The sequence below is a fragment of the Cetorhinus maximus genome, chromosome 16, assembly GCF_964194155.1.
Source record: "Cetorhinus maximus chromosome 16, sCetMax3.hap1.1, whole genome shotgun sequence".
NCBI classification, from domain to species: Eukaryota; Metazoa; Chordata; class Chondrichthyes; order Lamniformes; family Cetorhinidae; genus Cetorhinus; species Cetorhinus maximus.
In genome coordinates, this window is record NC_135894.1 from 30783042 (window position 1) to 30803061 (window position 20020).

The following is a 20020-nucleotide window of genomic DNA, read 5'->3' on the forward strand; positions in this document are numbered from 1 at the left end:
CACGTAAGAGATTAGCGTGTAAAATTAAAGCGCATGGGATTGGGGGTAGTGTATTGAGATGGATAGAAAACTGGTTGGCAGACAGGAAACAAAGAGTAGGAATAAACGGGTCTTTTTCCGAATGTCAGGCAGTGACTAGTGGGGTACTGCAGGGATCGGTGCTGGGACCCCAGTTATTCACAATATATATTAAAGATTTAGATGAAGGAATTAAATGTAATACCTCAAAATTTGCAGATGACACAAAGCTGGGTGGGAGGGTGAGCTGTGAGGAGGATGCAGAGATACTTCAGTGTGATTTGGGCAAGCTGTGTGAATGGGAAAATGCATGGCAGATGCAGTATAATGTGGATAAATGTGAGGTTATCCATTTTGGTAGCAAAAACAGGAAGGCAGATTATTATCTGAATGGCTATAAATTGAGAGAGGGGGGTGTGCAAAGAGACCTGGGTGTCCTCATACACCAGTCACTGAAGGTAAGCATGCAGGTGCAGCAGGTGGTAAAGAAGGCAAATGGTATGTTGGCCTTCATAGCCAGAGGATTTGAGTACAGGAACAGGGATGTCTTGCTGCAATTGTACAGGGGCTTGGTGAGACCACACCTGGAATATTGTGTGCAGTTTTGTCTCCTTATCTGAGGAAGGATGTAGTTGCTATAGAGGGAGTGCAGCGAAGGTTTACCAGACTGATTCCTGGGATGGCAGGAATGACATGAGAGGAAAGATTGAGTCGATTAGGATTATATTCGCTGGAGTTCAGAAGAATGAGGGGGGTTCTCATAGAAACCTATAAAATTCTAACAGGACTAGACAGGGTAGATGGAGGAAGGATGTTCCCAATGGTGGGGGAGTCCAGAACCAGGGTTCACAGTCTGAGGATACGAGGTAGACCATTTAAGACTAAGATGAGGAGAAATTTTTCACCCAGAGAGTGGTGAGCCCGTGGAATTCGTTACCACAGAAAGTAGTTGAGACCAAAACATTGTATGTTTTCAAGAAGGAGTTAGATATAGCTCTTGGGGGTGAAAGGGATCAAAGTATATGGGGAGAAAGCAGGAGCAGGCTATTCAGTTGGATGATCAGCCATGATCATAATGAATGGCGGAGCAGGCTCAAAGGGCCGAATGGCCTACTCCTGCTCCTAGTTTCTGTGTTTCTATGTTTCTATCAATGGTGAGCAGGGAGGTCCACGGGAACTTCACATCGATGCACGAGCTGCTTGTCGTCTCTGTGGGCTCCTCTCGGGGCGCTCTGGCTGACAACAGCAGCTCCTCCGCCAGTGACCGTGGCATCTGGTGAGGCTGCGGCGACTGGGGAGATGCCCGACGTGCCACTGGCCGCTCCCTCCCAGGCAGGGTCAGCACAGGCTCCACTGGCCAGAGGACGCCCGCCAAGGTCATCAAGACCAACAAGACAGCAGAGTCAGCAGTCTGTCCCCAATACCGCTGCCAGCGAGGGGAAGGCACCAAGACGCAACATTCGCAAAAGTAAGTTAAAGGCACCTTGAGCATGAGAGGGGCGGGTCATGGGTGATTTTATGTTCTTTTTTGTTCCCTTTATGTGTACTGGTCTGATATTGAATACCAGAAATGTTTCTGTTAAAATTATTGCACTGTCAGAATGACATAAATTATGTTTTTGTCGTCATGAACTGAGTATGCTTCACCTTTTTATTTCATTGGTGCCGGGTACGCCAGTATTTAATGCTGGACGTAAGTGGCTCTGAACTTATTGCACAGACACTCAGTGTTCTTTGTGTTCAAATGAAAGGGTCATTTCAGACACCCGGGATAGAGGCAGCAGCCCTGGCATGTGTTTGAAGCTGATCTTTAGTAGTCTATCTGAAGGAGCATTGGATCAAGGCGTCCCTGGTGTCCCTGCCTCCCTGCAGCTTACTGAGGTCTGTCTCCATGCCCTCAGCGTTCTCATCACCGTGCTCATCTTGGGACTCACTACTGGACTCATCATCTACTCAGCTACAGCCTGTGGAGCTGCATCAAGATCCTCTTCCTCTAGTGGGTCCCCCTTTGCCAGTGCCAGATTGTGGAGCACGCAGCATGTAACCACTATCAGTGACACCCACTCTGGGGGGTATTGTAGTGCACCCCCTGAACGGTCCAGGCATCGGAAGCACATCTTGAGTATACCTATGGTCCTCTCTACCACAGCCCATGTGGAGGCGTGACTCCTATTGTAACGCTGTTCTGCCTCTGTTCTTGGATTGCGGAGAGGCATCATGAGCCATCTTCTGAGGGGATAGCCCTTGTCACCCAGCAGCCATCCATCCAGTCGGGCTGGAGCACTGAAGAGCCTCGGCACCTGGGAGTGTCTGAGGATGTAGGCGTCGTGGGAGCTGCCTGGGTACCTTGCACAGACTTGTAGAATCTGCATCCTGTGATCACACACTATCTGCACATTCATGGAGTGGAAGCCCTTCCTGTTGACGAAGGCACCGGGCTCACCTGCTGGCGCCTTGATGGCCACATGTGTACAGTCTATAGCACCCTGGACACGGGGGAAGCCAGCAATGACCGCAAATCAAATGGAATTCAACCCAGAGAAGTGTGGGGTAATGCACTTGTGGAGGACTAACAAGGCAAGGGATTACACTATGAATGGTAGGACCCTGGAAAGTACTGAAGATCAGAGGGACCTTGGTGTGCATATCCACAGATCCCTGAGGGTATCGGGGTAGGTAGATAAGGTGGTTAAGAAGACATATGGGATACTTGCCTTTATTAGCAGAGGCATAGAATACAAGAGCAGGGAGGTTATGCTGAAACTGTATAAAACTCTGGTTAGGCCACAGCTGGGGTACTGTGTGCAGTTCTGGTCGCCACAGTATAGGAAGGATACGATTGCCCTGGAGGGGGTGCAGAGGAGATTCACCAGGGCCTGGGCTGGAGGGTCTGAGCTATGAAGAAAGATTGGATGGACTGGGGTTGTTTTCCTTGGAGAAGTGAACGTTGAGAGGGGACCTCACAGCGGTGTATAAGATTATGAGGGTCATAGATAGGGTGGATAGGAAGGCACTTTTTCCATTATTAGAGGTGTCAATAACCAAGGGGCATAGATTTAAGGTAAGAGGTAGAAGGCTAAGGGGGTAGTTGAGGAGAAAGTTTTTCACCGAGTGTGTCAGGAGTCTGGAACTCACTGCCTGAAAGGGTGGTTGAGTCAGAAACGCTCGGAACATTTAAGAAGTATTTAGATATTCATTTGCATTGCAATAGACTCCAGGGCTATGGGCCAAGCGCTGGAAAATAGGATTAGTGTAGTCAGACCTTCGTTGACCGGTGCAGACACGATGATCCGAATAGCCTCCTTCTGTGCTGTAGATGTCTCAATCTATGAGCCTATAGAGCCTCTGGTTCACTCAGCCTGGCTGGCCTCGTCCATGCAGAAATGAATGAAAGTCAATACCTGCCTGAACAGAGCTTCTGTTACCAGCTTGACACAACTGTAGGCAGCTGATTGGGACTCCACACAGATCCCCCACTGAGCCCTGGAAAGAGCCAGTGGCGTGGAAGTTGTGGGCCACTGTGACCTTCAGCGCCACTGGCATGGGGCGTCCACCCACACAGTCGGACTGATCTCAGGCCCAATCATCTGACAAATGGAGGTCACTGTCTCCCTTGAGAGGCGGAGCCTCCTTCGGCATTGCACCTCAGACATTTTGAGGTAGCTGCATCGCCGCCTGTAAACTCTGGCAGCAGGATAGTGGCGTCTTCTGTGGCCCCTTCCACCTTGGATTTCCTGCTGGCCCTGCGCTCCTTGTGCCTGCGCCTCTCCGCTCACAGGTCCCTCCCATGAAAGCTGCATTGAGACACCCGGCCTCCTCTCCCTTCTGCCCCTCTCTTCCTCCTCAGAGGCAGTGCCTCCAGTGGAGATCACAATCCCCATTACCAGGGTAAGGGAAGGCTGTCTGATACCGGGAAGGGTCCACATGGCCTGAATCCTCTGGGGGCCTGGCAGATAGAAATGAGTTCTGAGATGAAGCCTGGAAATGCTAAGAATGAAGCCCTGAACAGAGATGAAGCTGCCAAGTACCAATAAGTCACCAACAGCAAACTATCTCCAAATCTGCTCACTGCTCACACTGGCAATGCTTTCTATCCCGCCCTTGGATGAGGTTTGTGAAAATGGCTGATTGCCCATCTTGCCCATGCAACGAGCAGAAAATTCCACGGGCAATGAAAAATCACAGTCAATTGGACTGTTAAAGGCCTTAAGTGGCCTATTAATTAATAGTGGGCACCAGTCCGGCACCTGCGCATGCCCGCCCAGCGAAATATCGTGCAAGTGCGCGATGGTGTCGAGATACTCGCCTAACGTCATCGCGCACTATTTTACTCCTGTTCGGGTCAGGCAGGTGCCCGCCCGTGGGATGAAAATTTCTGCCACAAGGATTTTCTGGACAGTATTTCTTGCAGATAACAGCGAGCAGGCTCTCAGACATCAACTGTTTCAAATACAAATACCTCAGAAAGAGCCAAATGTGAAGTAAGCTTTCCCTTTCCACCTTTTTATACTACAGGCTGAAGATTATGTTAGTGATCGCAGGAGCCACCCTGACAAACTTGCAGGGCAGACGTGTGTATGGTGTGGCAGGTGGGGAGGAAACCTCCGTCACCTTGGGATCACTTCGTCAAACAACTTCCGGAATGATCGAACTCAGATATGGACCAAAAGATCACCCTCACCTCTCCTGAATGCTCAGAGCAGGGATCACACGCTTGGCAGGACAATTTCTAGGCTTGGACCCTTACAAACATCCCTAATGTTGAATCTGTATCTAAAGTAACAAACGTTGTTCAGTGCAAATGTTTCCCCTTTGTCAGCCAGACGTCTGGAAATACTTCCTCATGTTTGAGAGTTTCTGAAGCAAGCTATAGAGCTTGGTTCTATGCAGATAGAGTTTCTGCCTGTGCAATATGAAGGTTACACTTGTTAGGAACTAGAGATAGTTTAAGTAAGTTATATTTGTATTTGTGTGTGTTAGGAATAATGTATATCTGCAAGTGTAGGTTTAATTTGAATTTCTGCATTTGTGTGTTAAGAAAGGGGGAACTTGAGTTTTAGTTTCACTTTAAAAGATGCCTGCATTTTAATGAGATGTTATGACTCTTGAAAGGCAGTTAAAACAAACACAAGTTAGAAAAGCTGTGCTGTTGCCTAGCAACAGGGGTCCAGAGAGAGAGGGTCCCACACAGACGGAGAGAAACAGAACAGCAGTTTGAGTTCAGTTGCTCATTCTGCTCTAAGGTGGAGGAAGCAGTTTAAGTCTCTCTCTAGCTGAATATAAACAGATTTCTGGGGAAAGGAAGTCCAAGAATCTTAGGTGAGTGCTCTAAAGTTAAAGTAACAGTGAATGTCGAGGAAGTTCTGGATCTCGAGGGAGATGCTAAGTTGTCAGCAGTCTACTGGGAGAGAAAACTGCAGGGAACAGGCCCTAAAGAAAAAGGGGAATGGTCCCAAGAAGCCCTTTAAGCTAAGTCTGAGGACAAAGACTGGAATTTGGAACAAGATCCTGTTCCGTGGAAGCAGAAGTAAGGAGCAGAGGGAAGTCTCCAAGCTTAAAGGGAGAAAGCTGCAGGGTAAAGGCTTAAAGCAAGATAGGCCTGTGAGAAGCCAGAAGATCCAAGGAGACAGCCAAAGGTGACTCCTTACTATAGGCATTTGAAGCAGTGGTATTCTGTTGGCACAGCTGAGAATCTGAGAGAGAGTGCATGGAGGGCAAAGCTTGAATGCATGTAGCGATTCAGGGGAGAGGAGCAATGGAAGGAGAGTTCCAAACCCTGGAAGTGGACCCTTGTGGAAGGCGGCTGAGAGAAAGCATTGTTTGGGAGAAGATTCCAAAGCGAGTCCTTCGAGAATTGAGAATGGAAACCCTCATGCGAAAGACAGAGTTTAGTGAGACCAGTTGCTCACAGCATGACAAGCGTCTGGGGGAAGTTAATGAGGGATCCATAGCATCTGTTTGGGGTGGCACCTGTCACTTGGTTTCAGAATGTGGTCTGTCTGACCACAGGTTGCCTATTGGTTTACATGAACTGTTTACTTACTGTGAGAGTATAAGAGTTTAAGATAACTTTTGTAACTTGTGTTATCATTACAAATCTGTATATATCTGTAAAGGTACAATTCTGGATGAAGGAACATTGTAAAATAGTTAATCTTTTCTTGTTTAATGAAGTTTCATTATTTTTTTTAAAAGTTCATCAGCTGACTCTTGTGATCCTGTTCAGTAGCCACTCTCCACGTATCTGAACAAAAAAATAGTTAGGATCTATCAAGCCGGGTTCTACCCTAGGATCTGACTGTCTAGTATTAACATCTGCTGGGATCATAACACACTCATCTTGGAGAACGTAAGAATTAAGTGGCCATAATGAGTACCATGATCAAATTACTTTTCATTTTCATACCAGTTGTACAGGATTTACTGCACAAGTATAGGCTATCCAACACAACAGCTCTACATCAGTGTTTATGGTCCACATGAACCCCCTCCAAACCATTCAATCCTTTCAGCATAAACTTCCAACTAATAAAATACAATAGTCAACCTTAGTAGGACCCAACTCTAATATGTGTCTTCACTTCCTTCTCAACTCTGCTATACATACACAAAGAACTAAAAAATGGTTTCTATTTTATAGTGCTTCTCATGACCTTGGAATGCCCCAAAGCATTTCACAGCCAATGAAGTACATGGTCACTGCAGTAATGTAGGAAACACGGCAGCCAATTTGTGCATAGCAAGCTCCCACAAACAGCAGTGTGATTACAACCAGATAATTTGTTTTAGCATCGTTAGTTGAGGGATAAGTTTTGGCCCAGGAGTTATTTGATCTTTTACAGCAGCTTTTGCATCTACTTGTGGGAGCTGCTGAGGCCCCCATTCATGAAGACAGCAACACCAACCGTGTAGCACTGGGTGTGTCAGGCTGGATAGTTGTGAAGGAATCCAGCTTTAAATACAAAGCCATAAGAGAAACCAGCCATAAATAAGGAGTTCTAAGATTAAAAAGAGTGATTCTCCTATGAAGCAGGGATTAAAAATTAAAAGCAGAGTTTGTCTGCTGGACAAAGGTTCAGAAGTTTATAAACATACCTGGGCACAATTGTGTGTTCAAGGATAACAACATCCTGTAGCATAGAATATAGTATATCCTCTAACACAAGGTAGTTCTGAAAACAAAAAAGGAACTGGCCTCTACATCACCTTATTAAGGGATTGATACATTGTAAGCTACTACAATCTAACAATCAAGTATGACCCAAAATAACATGTCAGCTGAATCCTGGAAACTGAATGCAGTGACCACTATCTGTAGCTCTCAATATCTTGTTTGCTTGAAGGATGTTAACTAAAATGAAGAATGTTGACAAAAACAAAGGATGTTTTTCAGCATGAGTGCTCAATGTTACTTCAAATATTGATGGATATCTTAATTATCGCTCTGTGACATTAATAAGGCTTGGATTCTTTAATAGAGACATGGTTATGTTTATTTTTCCTAGAACTATCAATGTTGTGATTACCATCAAAAGTGAATTACATGTTTGGTTCTTTAATAAACCTCTACATAATATAAAACATAAATTGTCCCATATAGCCTTCTGTATCCAAACTTGAGAACCCATCTCCGTACACTCTTCAGTGGAGAGGCAACAATCTTCAGCCAGAAGTGTCGAGTGGATCCATCTCGGCCTTCTCTGGAGGTCCCCAGCATCACAGATGCCAGTCTTCAGCCAATTCCATTCACTCCAGATGGTATCAAGAAACAGCTGAAGGCACTGGATACCGCAAAGGCTAATGACCCTGTTAATATTCCGGCTATAGTACTAAAGATTTGTGCTCCAGAACTTGCTGCTCCCCTAGCCAAGCTGTTCCAGTACAGCTACAACACTGGCATCTACCTCGCTATGTGGAAAATCGCCCAGGTATGTTCTGTACACAAAAAGCACGACAAATTCAACCCGGCCAGTTACCGTCCCATCAGTCTACTCTCCATCACCAGTAAAGTAATGGAAGGGGTCATCAACAGTGCCTTCAAGCGGCACTCTCCTAGCAATAACCTGTTTGCTGACGCCCAGTTTGGGTTCCATCAGGGCCACTCAGCTCCTGTCCTCATTACAGCCTTGGTTTAAACATGGACAAAAGAGCTGAACGCCTGAGGTGAGGTGAGAGTGACTGCCCTTGATATCAAGGCCACATTTGACAGAGTGTGGCATCAAGGAGCCCTAGCAAAACTGGAGTCAATGGGAATCATGGCGAAAACTCTCTGCTGGTTGGAGTCATACCTAGCACAAAGGAAGATGGTTGTGATTGTTGGAGGTCAGTCATCTCAGTTCCAGGACATCACTGCAGGAGTTCCTCAGGGTAGTGTCCTCAGCACAACCATCTTCAGTTGCTTCATCAATGACCTTCCTTCCATCATAAGGTCAGAAGTGGGGATGTTCGCTGATGATTGCACAATATTCAGCACCATTCACGACTCCTCAGATACTGAAGCAGTCCATGTCCAAATGCAGCAAGACCTGGACAATATCCAGGCTTGGACTGACAAGTGGCAAGTAACATTTGCACCACGCCACACAAGTGTCAGGCAATGACCATCTCCAACAAGAGAAAATCCAACCATCGCCACTTGATATTTAATGGCATTACCATCACTGAATCCCCCACTATCAACATCCTGGGGTTTACAATTGACCAGAAACTGAATTGGACTAGCCATATAAATACTGTGGCTACAAGAGCAGGTCAGGGGCTAGGAATCGTGCGACGAGTAACTCACCTCCTGACTTCCCAAAACCTGCCCACCATCTACAAGGCACAAGTCAGGAGTGTGATGGAATACTCCCCACTTGCCTGGATGAGTACAGCTCCCACAACACTCAAGAAGCTTGACACCATCCAGGACAAAGCAGCCCTGCTTGATTGGCACCACATCCACAAACATTCACTCCCTCCACCACCGACGCACAGTAGCAGCAGTGTGTATCATCTACAAGATGCACTGCAGGGATTCACCAAGGCTCTTTAGACAGCACCTTCCAAACCCTGGGCCACTGCCATCTAGAAGGACGAGGGCAGCAAATAGATGGGAACACCACCACCTGGAAGTTCCTCTCCAAGTCACTCACCATCCTGACTTGGAAATATATCGCTGTTCCTTCACTGTTGCTGGGTCAAAATCCTGGAACTCCCTCCCTAACAGCACTGTGGGTGTACCTACACCACATGGACTGCAGAAGTTCAAGAAGGCAGCTCACCACCACCTTCTCAAGGGCAATTAGGAATGGGCAATAAATGCTGGCCCAGCCAGTGAAGCCCACATCCCATGAATGAATAATAAAAAACCCTTATAATATCTGTGATGTTATAAGCTAGCTAGGCCTTGTTAAAAAGTAGGACAGTAATATTCTCTGGTGGTTCCTTTCCTTTGGCAGAGTTAGATCAGTTCTTCAGGACCATTTAAATTTCTGTGAGGCTTGTCTTTCTCAACCTTAAGTGAGAGTGATCAAGTGAGGAGTACGTCTGATCCAGAATAGTCCCAAAACGGGGCTAGGATTAAAATCCACTTCATGATGTGCCCTCTTATCTGAAGTAGGACATGCCCCACAACATTCTGAATGAGGGGAATGGCTGCTCCCCACAGAATGGCAGCTGACACAGCCAGGTACCAGTAGAAAATGAATACAGACTCATCCTCTCATCCTAAAACAGTGAGGAGATGAATGGCCCTGTTGCTAGCAGTCTGCTATTGCAGCTTTTCACTGAGGAAAGTGAACAATCAAACCAACTATCCAAGAAGGAGCTCAGAAACTGGGAGCACTGGCAAAGTTACTTATATTAGGAGAACCTACACTTCTCACCTGCTTAAGAGGTTGCTTCACTCCTTTCAGTGGTTGCAGACAAGACTCAGAGACCTTCTGGATTTGCGCCTTTGACCATCCAGAGTTACTACTGTTATAATTGGAGGACAGCCTGAGGCACTGCAAGCATTCCTCAGGGATCCCACTGACATCTTTCTGTAAAGAGGACAGAGAGTGTTAAGCAAAGGTGTGTTACAGCTGGAAAAACCCACTGCAAATTCAGTTTTCAAAGACAATAACAAATAAATTGACAGATTTTTTACATGGGAAAGATATACCAGTAGAACTCACAGATCATCCACGACATTACTTGTAGCGAGTTAGAGGATATAATATTTTACCAACAAAGCATGATGAGAACATGTGACAGGAAGAAAGTGTGTCACATAGGAAGTGCACAATACACACAGTGGTGTAATGGTCTGGCATAGAAAGGGTTAATGTGGGACTGGCTACAGTACAGACCACACTGTGATGTAAATGAACATATGACCCTAGTTTACAGAGCAATCTGGCACTGGACAGAGATGTGTGTAGAAGCAAGCACGGAGACAGCTCTTAGCTCAGACCTTGTACTGTATATAGTTACAAGTAGTTAACGAACACAAATTGTTAAACTATGCAAGACTCAGGACTTCTTCATGAGACCTACCAAACTACGCACAATGTTTCACAATATGGCGCCAGCTATTGGAATAACCCAGAACCTCACAGAAGCTAAAAAAAAGTAACTTTAAACCTAGAAGATTGAAAAAGCAGCATTCTGACCTGACAGAAAGCACCAGGAGTGAAGACACCAGAGGAAATCACCAGAGAAAAGCTCCAAAACAGGACTGGAAACAGAAGGCAGAAATAAAACTCCACTCTGCAGCAGAAGACTCTATTGAATCCTGTGGAAGTGCAGCTTCAATAGCCAGAGAGTGCACAGTCAGAAGACCTAGCAGGGGTGAACTAAAAAAACTTAAGTTCTTGGCCAGAATGAGTTTTAAAAAGCTTTTAAATCAGCAGCAGTCAGGATTTCTGCTTTAAAATGCACCTCAAACAGCCCAAGCCCCGAGTCGGTGCCTGAACACATGGCGGCACATGCTCTTATCGAAAAGAAATGTTTAAAAATTGAAAAATAATTGACAGTTAAAAAACCTAGCAAAAGCCAGGAATCAATGGTTTCATGAAAGCTATGAACACTTTTAATGTTAAGTAACCGAGGATCAAAAATCTACCTCACCAGACCAGTTTGGACTCATTCAAGGCCCAGACCAGTCACAAAATTGGGCACACTGGAGAAAGAAATTCCTGAGAGACATGATTGTTTCAGGTCTAGACAAGAAGACAGAAGCTGAACAGGCTAACACACTGCTTTATTCAGTAGGTCCAATAGCCAATCATATAATAGCTAGTCAAAGAATCAATGAATCCTCATAAAATTTGACAAAGTTTTAAAACTTTGACACATATTTTAATCTGAGCAGCAGCAAGATCCTTGAAAGAGCAAAGTTTAACAAACATGTCCAATAGCCAGGAAAACCTGTCAACTCCTTCGTTAATGAGCTGTACAGAATGGTTGAGGGCTGTGACTATGGTGACCTGGAATCCAAGCCAATCAGGGACAGAATTGTTGTCCGAGTGGAAGACGGTGCACTCTCAGACATGCTTCACGCTAAGGAAGATTTGACCCTTGAAAAGGCCATTCAGGTTGTCAGGCAGTCCGAAATCCCTTTCCAGCACAGACCCATCTTAAGGGATGAAAGCAAGTCATGGTACAGTCCAGCTGGTAAAGCAGCAGAGGAGCAGGGGCACTCAGGCCAAGGGAAAGCAATACCCTAACCAACGACTAGAGGGTGGGTGACCATGCCAGCACTGTGGAGCACAGTGACCCCACGGGTGTGGTCAATGTCTGACAGTCTCAGCACAGTGTTTTAATTGCAACCGCATCAGACACTTCAGAAAGCTATGCAGCTAACACACTAGATGAATGGGTGATCCCAAGGTGATTCATGAGTTCGAGGTACCACACCAAGGGGAAACACAACTGTGTTTCTTAGTTGAGGTCAAAGGTCAGGGATTTTTGATCTGTAACGTGGACATCTCGGTTAATGGTCATCTTACAAACTTTAAATTGAACACGGGAGCTACGTTCCTCTAGGACAAGGGGCCATGGCTGAGAGACCTCTGACTACGAACGTCAGACACGCCACTCTATAGGCCGGGAGCAATCTGACTTCGGTTATAGGCATGATTCTGGAACCATTAAGGTATGGCGGTAAACAAATCTTTGAAGTCACGTACGTCACCCATAACCAGTCTTTTTCTCTTCTGAGCAGAGATGCCCGTGTTGCTCTGAACCTTCTTAAAATGGCAGAACCCATCAAATCAACCTCCATCACCAATTATACAGAACTGCAAGGTACCGAGAACCCCAACAGAAAAGATACTCTCAACTGAAACTTCAGCTCGGAATTGTCTTTACTTTCTGCAGAACCGGATTGTCCATTTTCATAGCAGGTGCCAGAAGATCCTTGTTGGTCAGACCAGCCCACTGCTCAGATGGTTACTATGGCACCTCGAGTGGAACACAGCCAAGAGATGAACCAGCAACAAGAAAAACCTCAGCCTCCGGCTCTGACATCTGTCGGTAAGATACCTCAAGACACCACGACGCAGATGCTGCAACCTCCAGCCAGTACAACCATTAACCAGATGATGCTGGAACAGATAAAGCAGCCTTCAACTGACCACAGCACACCTCAGTGAGGCACAGAAAGCTAAACCATTGATAAGCCACACCCACACAATTGGAAGAGACATCTCCCATCCCAACGTGCATCATGGCAAACTGCACATAGGAAGAAAAACAGAATGAGCACTAGAGAAGTGCAGTGAGTTTGTTCTCCCTATAAGGAATGGGATAAACAAATAACCATTGATAACACCAGATGGGGAGTTGAGGGGAGCGGTTCAACTCCAAAGAACAAAAAAAGAGAATTAAGATCAACCGACCAAATGCCAGAATGACCACATCCAAAACAACCTCCTATTCATCCAGGTTTACCCGGTATAAAAGAGTCTACCACTCCTCCAACTGTTGTGAAGACAAGATCTGGAAGAATTATAAAGCCTCCAGACCACGTGAACCTGTAAACACAAGGACTTGATTGGGGGACAAGGGGTAGTAGAAATAATGTAAATATGTTGGGTAAACAGGAATGCATTGTTAATATGTTGGATAAAGGCTTGGGGGGAGGTGTAGTATAAGGGTCTGGCATAGAAAGGCTTAACGTGGGACTAGGTATAATACTGCCAAATGTGTGAAATAAAGGAATACTCGACCTTAGTCTAGAGGGCAGTCTTGTACAGGACAGAAATGTGTGTAGAGGCAAGCATGGAGACAGCTCCTAGCTTAGACCTTATACTGTATATATGTATATAGTTACAATTGTTAATAAACACTTACTATTAAACTATTCAAGACTCAGAAGCTCCTCATGAGATCTACTGAACTACATACAACTTACAACATACATAAGTCTTCTAATATTTCTTCATTAATGTAGTTTCCAGTAAAAGAATGGTCAGGTAGCACGGAAATAAACAATTGTGGAAAAATATTCACAGCATACCTATGATTACAAAAATTTACCAAGAACTGTTCTGTTACTGTTGTGTGTACTTAATAGCTAAAGGAAACTGAAGATATGTGTTAGTGAGAAATTTGTAAAATAGGTTGATTTGCCTCATTACTGCCTTGTCTGGAACTGGATTAATAGAGAAAGGCTCAGAGGAAAGACTTATGGAGAAGTACATTGTACTGTCAAATTGTTGCTCATTTTCCACATTCCAGCCAGGAATTTACCAAACGAATGCTACCACGTCAGCAATGTAATAGGCCTGATATTTTTCAAATGAATCTCCTTCCCTTATCACTTATCCTTTCTTTAACATGCCTGTAAAATAACTGTTTCCTTTAATCATATTGCATAGTTTTTGGTTATTTCCCTTTTAGTCCTTCTCACCTTCATCTAATCACAAGGTATGGGTGCTGACATTTAGACGTTAAACCAAGGGCCTTTCTGCTCTCTCCGCTGCCATGACACTATTTCGAAGAAGAGCAGGGGAGTTCTCCCTGGTGTCCTGACCAATATTTATCCCTCAACCAACATCAGCAAAACAGAGGGACATGTCATTACCACACTGCTGTTTTTGGTAATTTGATCTGCGTGAGTTAGCTGCCTTGTTTCCTTCATTACAACAGGGATTATAATTCAAAGGCACCTCATTGCACTTTGAGGCAGCGCAAGGTTGTGAAAAACGCGATATAAATTCACACCCTTCTTTTGTTCACCTCCTCACAACACATTCAATGCTGACCATGATTATCTCTAATGTTGTTAACCATAACGTTATGATATTTCTCCTTTATAAATTTCAATTTAGCTTCAATCTCTTTATTTATCCACTCCACAAAACTTCATTCTTTGATCTTTGCCTTGTAGGGACATTTATTTACCTATCTCATTTTTTAAAAATCCCACTTCTAATCTTTCACCCCATTATTTTCCTGCCTGCCCAGTTAAGTTAGGCCAGATCTCTTCTCCTATCCAAATCTAACTCACATCTAAGCAGATGGCTACTATCACCAGCAATTTCCTTTGGGATTCTCCCAACTGGATAAGGTCATTTTAGCAGCAATACTATTTCTACATCAGGAGCTTCTGCTGATCTCCACCCAAATTTACAGCTGCAAATCGGAAGAACCCAGAAGAAACTCATGGAATGTATCACATCCGACAGTCATTAATGCTTCCAAAGCTCCAACTTTGGCTGGAATGTTCTGTGCATTCACACACAGGCCACTCAATGCAGACTGGGTTTTCTGGGGGGAGGTTTGACCCCTATTCCTCTCTTGGCTTGCTCTTTTCAATGTGGCTGTGACTCAATGGATAGCATTCTCACCTCCGTGCTAATGTGCAGGTCCAAGGGTGGGGGAGTGGCACTAGATGAATGGGGACAGCACAGGCATGATAGGTCGAATGGCTTCCTCCTGTGCTGTAATTATTCTGTGATCCTAGTCCTAATCACTAAACTGGGTCCAGCCTGATGCCTTCAAGGTTCCAGGGTTACCTTGCACTGTTTGGGATGACATGTTGCTGAGTGAAATCCTCAGGCTCACTGGTTTTATATTCTTTGACTCTGATGTGAGAACTGATTGTTGTGGTTTTCTGAGCCCATTTCAAAGATATTGACATCCTGACTTTGCATCAAGTACACCTGACCCATTTATTCTGTAATATCGGCTGTCATGTTAACCCATTCCATCCATGAAGCTGACTGGATCAGGTGGAACACTGCATAAATCCATCAATATATAGTTTTTCCTGCAAGACAAACATCTTCCGGACACTTCTACTAACACTGTAGCAGCCATCATTTACACTCAGAAATGACACATTCTGTGTTCAATCTAAGATTAGAAGGTTAGTCATTTCTTTCTGAAACTTTGTCCATTCAGGCTTCTCTTCCTGCCTTCACTGCGTGTTCCTGTACACTCAGCTCACAAATAAACATCCAATTAACTTTGATCAAGCTGCATTCATCTGTATTGCTTTGTGCATACTGAGCACTGACCTTTGCTATCTCTGCTACATTTTCAGGCTGTAAACTATACGTTCCTGAAAGTATTCCATCTTGCAACTTCCATAAACTTCAGCTCGGTTTAACACAGAGAAGTATGAAGTGATACGTTTTGGAAGAAGAGACAGACAATATAGATGTAATGACGCAGTGCTAAAGTGTGTGCGGGGACAGAGGGTCCTGGGGGTGCATGTGCATAGATCTTTGCAGGTAGCAGGATATATTGAGAGTGGCTAGCAAAGCAGATGGGATCTTGGGCTTCCTAAATAGAGACATTGAATAAAAAAGCAGGGAGGTTATGCTGAACCGTTATGAAGCCACTACTAGAGCATTGCATTCTGTTCTAGTCACCACACATTAGGATGGATGTGAGGGTTTTAAAGAGGGTCCACAGGAGATTTACCAGAATGGTTCCAGGGATGAGGGGATTTTAGTTACAAGGTTGGGTTGGAGAAGCTGGAGTTGTTCTCCTTGGAGCAAAGGAGATTGAGGGAGATTTGATAGAGGTGCACAAGGTTATAACAGGTTTAGATAAGTAGACAAAGAAAAACTGTTCCCATTAGCTGATGGTACAAGGGCTGGGGGAGACAGATCGAGGCTTTGGGGGGAATGTGAGGAAAACTTTTTTTACACAATGAGTGATAATGAGCTGGAACTGGCTGCTCATGAGGCTGGTGGAAGGGGAAACAATCAATGATTGGATGGATACTTGAAGGAGATAAACCTGCAGGGCTACGGGAGAGTGGAACCGACTGGGTAGCCCTGTGGAGAGCTGGCATGGTCACAAAGGGCTGAATGACCTCCACCTGTGCTGCAAATGGCTACATGACTCTATGACTTATCCAAAACTCTGCTGCCCCAATTCTAACTCACACCAAGACCCGTTCACCCAACACCCCTTCGTCATTGACAATGCTTTGGCTTCTGGTTCAGTAGCAGCTCAATTTTAAAATGCTCACAACCCACAACCCCACCTGTCCCCACCACCCCCCCACAACCCTGCTGTCCTCTAGTTCTGGCCTCTTGTGCATACTGGTTTTCATCACTCTACCATCGGTGGCCATGCCTTCAGTTGCCTAGGCCCCGAGCTCTGGTATTCCCACCCTACACCTCTCCACCTTAAAACGTAACTTCCTGACCAAACTGTTGTCCACCCATCTTAATTCAGTGCCAGATTATGCTTGCTCAAGCCTTGCTAAGCATGTTGAAATGTGAATGGTGAGATATGAATTTAAGTTGTTTCTGCTGTTGCACACTTGTCACATTCACTTTTTCACTGGTTTTCTCTTTTGGATATTTCTCTCTGGCTGAACACACAGGTCATGTCATCAAGTCAAGGCATCTATTGTGCCAGCGTTTGAGGAAGGAATGCCAGCCAGGAACTTCCAACCAGAGCTCACTGCTCTTCGGGACAAGGCTGAAAGTACAGTGCAGTACTGAGGGAGTCAAAAGCATCATCTTCCGGCTGAGAATAACCTCAGTCGGAGGTAAAAGATCCCATGGCATGATATCAAAGAAGAACAGGGAAGTTCGTCTTGGTGTCTCTGCTCAACATTTATCCCTCAACCAATATCCCGATGATGTGGTCACTTTCACAGAATCACAATGCAGAATAGGCTCTTCGGCCCATCGAGTCTGCACCAACACGTGAGAAACACCTGACCTACCTACCTAATCCCATTTTTCACACTGCTCTTTGTGGGAGCTTGCTGTGAGCTGTGTTTCTTACATTACAACAGTGACTGCATTTCACAAAAACACCTCATTGTGTCCTGAGGTCATGGGAAGTACTGTGAAATGCAAGTCCTTTCTTTATTTCCCAGCACCTGATGTTACTGGAGCACGAGTGACAGGAAATTTGTAGCATGCTGCATTTCCCACATTTATGACTCATGGCTGATATCTCAGCTCTGAGGCAGTGCTGGGAATGAAAAATTAAACCAAGGACCTGTCTGTCCTTCCAGGTCAAGGCAAAAGCTCCCAAGAGATTCCTTCATGATGTCCTGACCAATTTATATCCCAAAAACAGCACCAACAAAAAAATAAACAGAATCCCTTCATTGATCATAACCTCACAAACTAGGATTACATCCCCAGAGATGGGGATAGTTAAGGGGTGATTTGGTCAAAGTGTCCAGATTTATTAAGGGGAGCAGATAGGGTCGATAAAGAGAAACTATTTCCACTGGTTGGGGAGTCTAACACCGGGGGCTAAAAATTAGAGCCAGAACCTTTCAGGAGTGAAATTAGGAAGTAATTCTACACATGATGGGTGGTAGAAGTTTGGAACTCTCTTCTCAAAAGGCAAACAATACTGGACTAATTGATAAGTTTAAATCTGAGACTGGTAGATTTTTGTTAACCAAAGATGTGAAAGGATATGGGGCAATGGTAGGTACATGAAGTTAGGTCACCGTGTAACAGGCTTGAGGGGTTGAATGGCCTCCTCCTGTTCCTGTGCCCATCTAACAAGCTTGAGGGACTGAATGACCTCCTCCAGTTCCTGTGTAACAGGCTTGAGGGGCTGAATGGCCTCCTCTTGTTCTTGTGTAACAGGCTTGAGAGGCAGAATGGCCTCCTCCTGTTCCTGTGTAACAAGCTCGAGGGCCTGAATGGCCTCTTCCTGTTCGCATGTATCAAACTCCAGGGACTGAATGGCCTCCTCCAGTTCCTGTGTATGAGGCTCGAGGGGCTGAATGGTCTCCTCCTATTCTTGTGTAACAGGCTCGAGGGGCTGAACCCCCACTCCAACACCCTGCAACCCCTCCCCCCATCAGCACCCTAACTGGCTGTCAAAGAGCAAAAAGAGCAAAAAATGGTAAAAATTCTACAAAGGGAAATACTGCACCCACTCAACAAGCATTCATTCCCACCACCACTGACTCACAGTAACAGCAGTGTGTACCATCTACAAGATGCACTGCAGAAATTCACCAAGCCTCCTTAGGCAGCACCTTTCAAATCCACGACTGCTACCATCCAGAAGGACAAGGGCAGCAGATAGATGGGAACACCACCACCTGGAAGTTCCCCTTCAAGTCACTCGCCATCCTGACTTGGAAATATATCGCCGTTCCTTCACTGTCACTGGGTCAAAATGCTGGAACTCCTTCCCTAACAGCACTGTGGGTGTACCTACACCACATGGACTGCAGCGGTTCAAGAAGGCAGCTCACCACCACCTTCTCAAGGGCAACTAGGGATGGGCAATAAATACTGGCCCAGCCAGTGAAAGAATGTTTAATAAAGGATGCTGGAGATCTGAAGAATCAACAAAAAATGTTGGAAAAACTCAGCAGGTCTGGCAGCATCTGTGGAGAGGGAAACAGAGTTAAAGTTTCAAAATCCTCTCTAGCTCTTTCTCCACAGATGCTGTCAGACCGGCTGAGTTTTTCCAGCACTTTCTGTTTTTATTTAGGGCAAAATGTCCATCAGATACTGAGAGCTCAATGATGCAGAACATCTCAAGGAGTACAGAAAGTACAGGGGTGAAATTAAAAGGCAATTAGGAAATCAAAGAGGAAGCATTAAAGAATGATCAAGGAAAGCTGTAGCTCTGAGGATAGTCTGGAGATGTTGGGACTGTTTTCCTTGGAGAAAAGAAGGCTGAGAGGACACTTGATAGAGGTATTCAAGATCCTGAGGGTTATGGACAGGGTAAACAGTGAGAAACTGTCCCCACTCAAGATAACATCAAGAACTAGAGGGCACAGATTCAAAATAATTGGCAAAAGGAGTAAATGTGATGTGAGGAAAAGTTTTTCACCCAGAGGGTGATTGGAGTCTGGAGCAAACTTCCTGAGAGGGTGGTGGAGGTAGGTTCAATTGAGGTATTTAAAAGGGAATTGGATTGCTACCTGAAAAGACAGAATGTGCAAGGTTACAGGGGTAAGGTAGGGGAGTGGGACTAGGTAGAATGCTCTTTCAGAGAGACAGTACAGACTCGATGGGCTGAATGGGCTCCTTCTGCTCTGTATTCTGTGATCCAGTGAAAAGCCTGCCTCCTCATGTCTACTTCTGCAGTTCAATGTTCTCTCAACGACATCATGTGCTGGCAAGTTCCACATTGCCACCGGGTCAGATACTGAAAAGCTGCCTGCCTGCTCTCCGCTGAGTCACACACTTACCTGTAGCCGCTGGTTCTGGGAGTAACAGATGAAGCCGATGGTAAGAGCCAGTTGCAGGAGGCAGACACACAGCACGGGAGCCAGGAGGGTGACTCTGGGAGCCGGGGAGCCGCGGCTGGCCAGCTGAGGCTGTGTGTCGGGCATGGCTGGGTAAGACAGTGACTGTGAGGCAGCCCGGGTGATAGAGGAGTGACAGCCGCTCCCCTGACCACTCCCTCCAAAAGCACCTTCCTCCTCACACTCGGCTTTCTGATCAGACACTGAGCCTCTCGCCTACACAGCTCAGGCTCAGGCTGTCTGTCTAACAGCTGTAGAGAGGGGCAGACAGGCTGAAACAACGGATTCTCCAGTGACGGAGCTCAGCACCCGAGTCCCTCCCGA

At 45.5% G+C, this 20020-nt stretch overlaps 1 protein-coding gene across 1 annotated transcript in view; it reads right to left on the reverse strand.

Moving 5' to 3' along the window:
- Nucleotides 1-19783, reverse strand: part of tnfsf11 (TNF superfamily member 11) — a 66206-nt gene extending 46423 nt beyond the window's left edge. Inside the window, exons 1-2 of the mRNA XM_078560611.1 lie at nucleotides 19640-19783; nucleotides 9885-10040 (exon numbers count right to left, since the gene is read on the reverse strand). Of these exons, the coding sequence (XP_078416737.1) occupies nucleotides 9885-10040; nucleotides 19640-19783 (300 nt within the window). The remainder of the gene's footprint in view (nucleotides 1-9884; nucleotides 10041-19639) is intronic.
- Nucleotides 19784-20020: the final 237 nt, after the last annotated feature.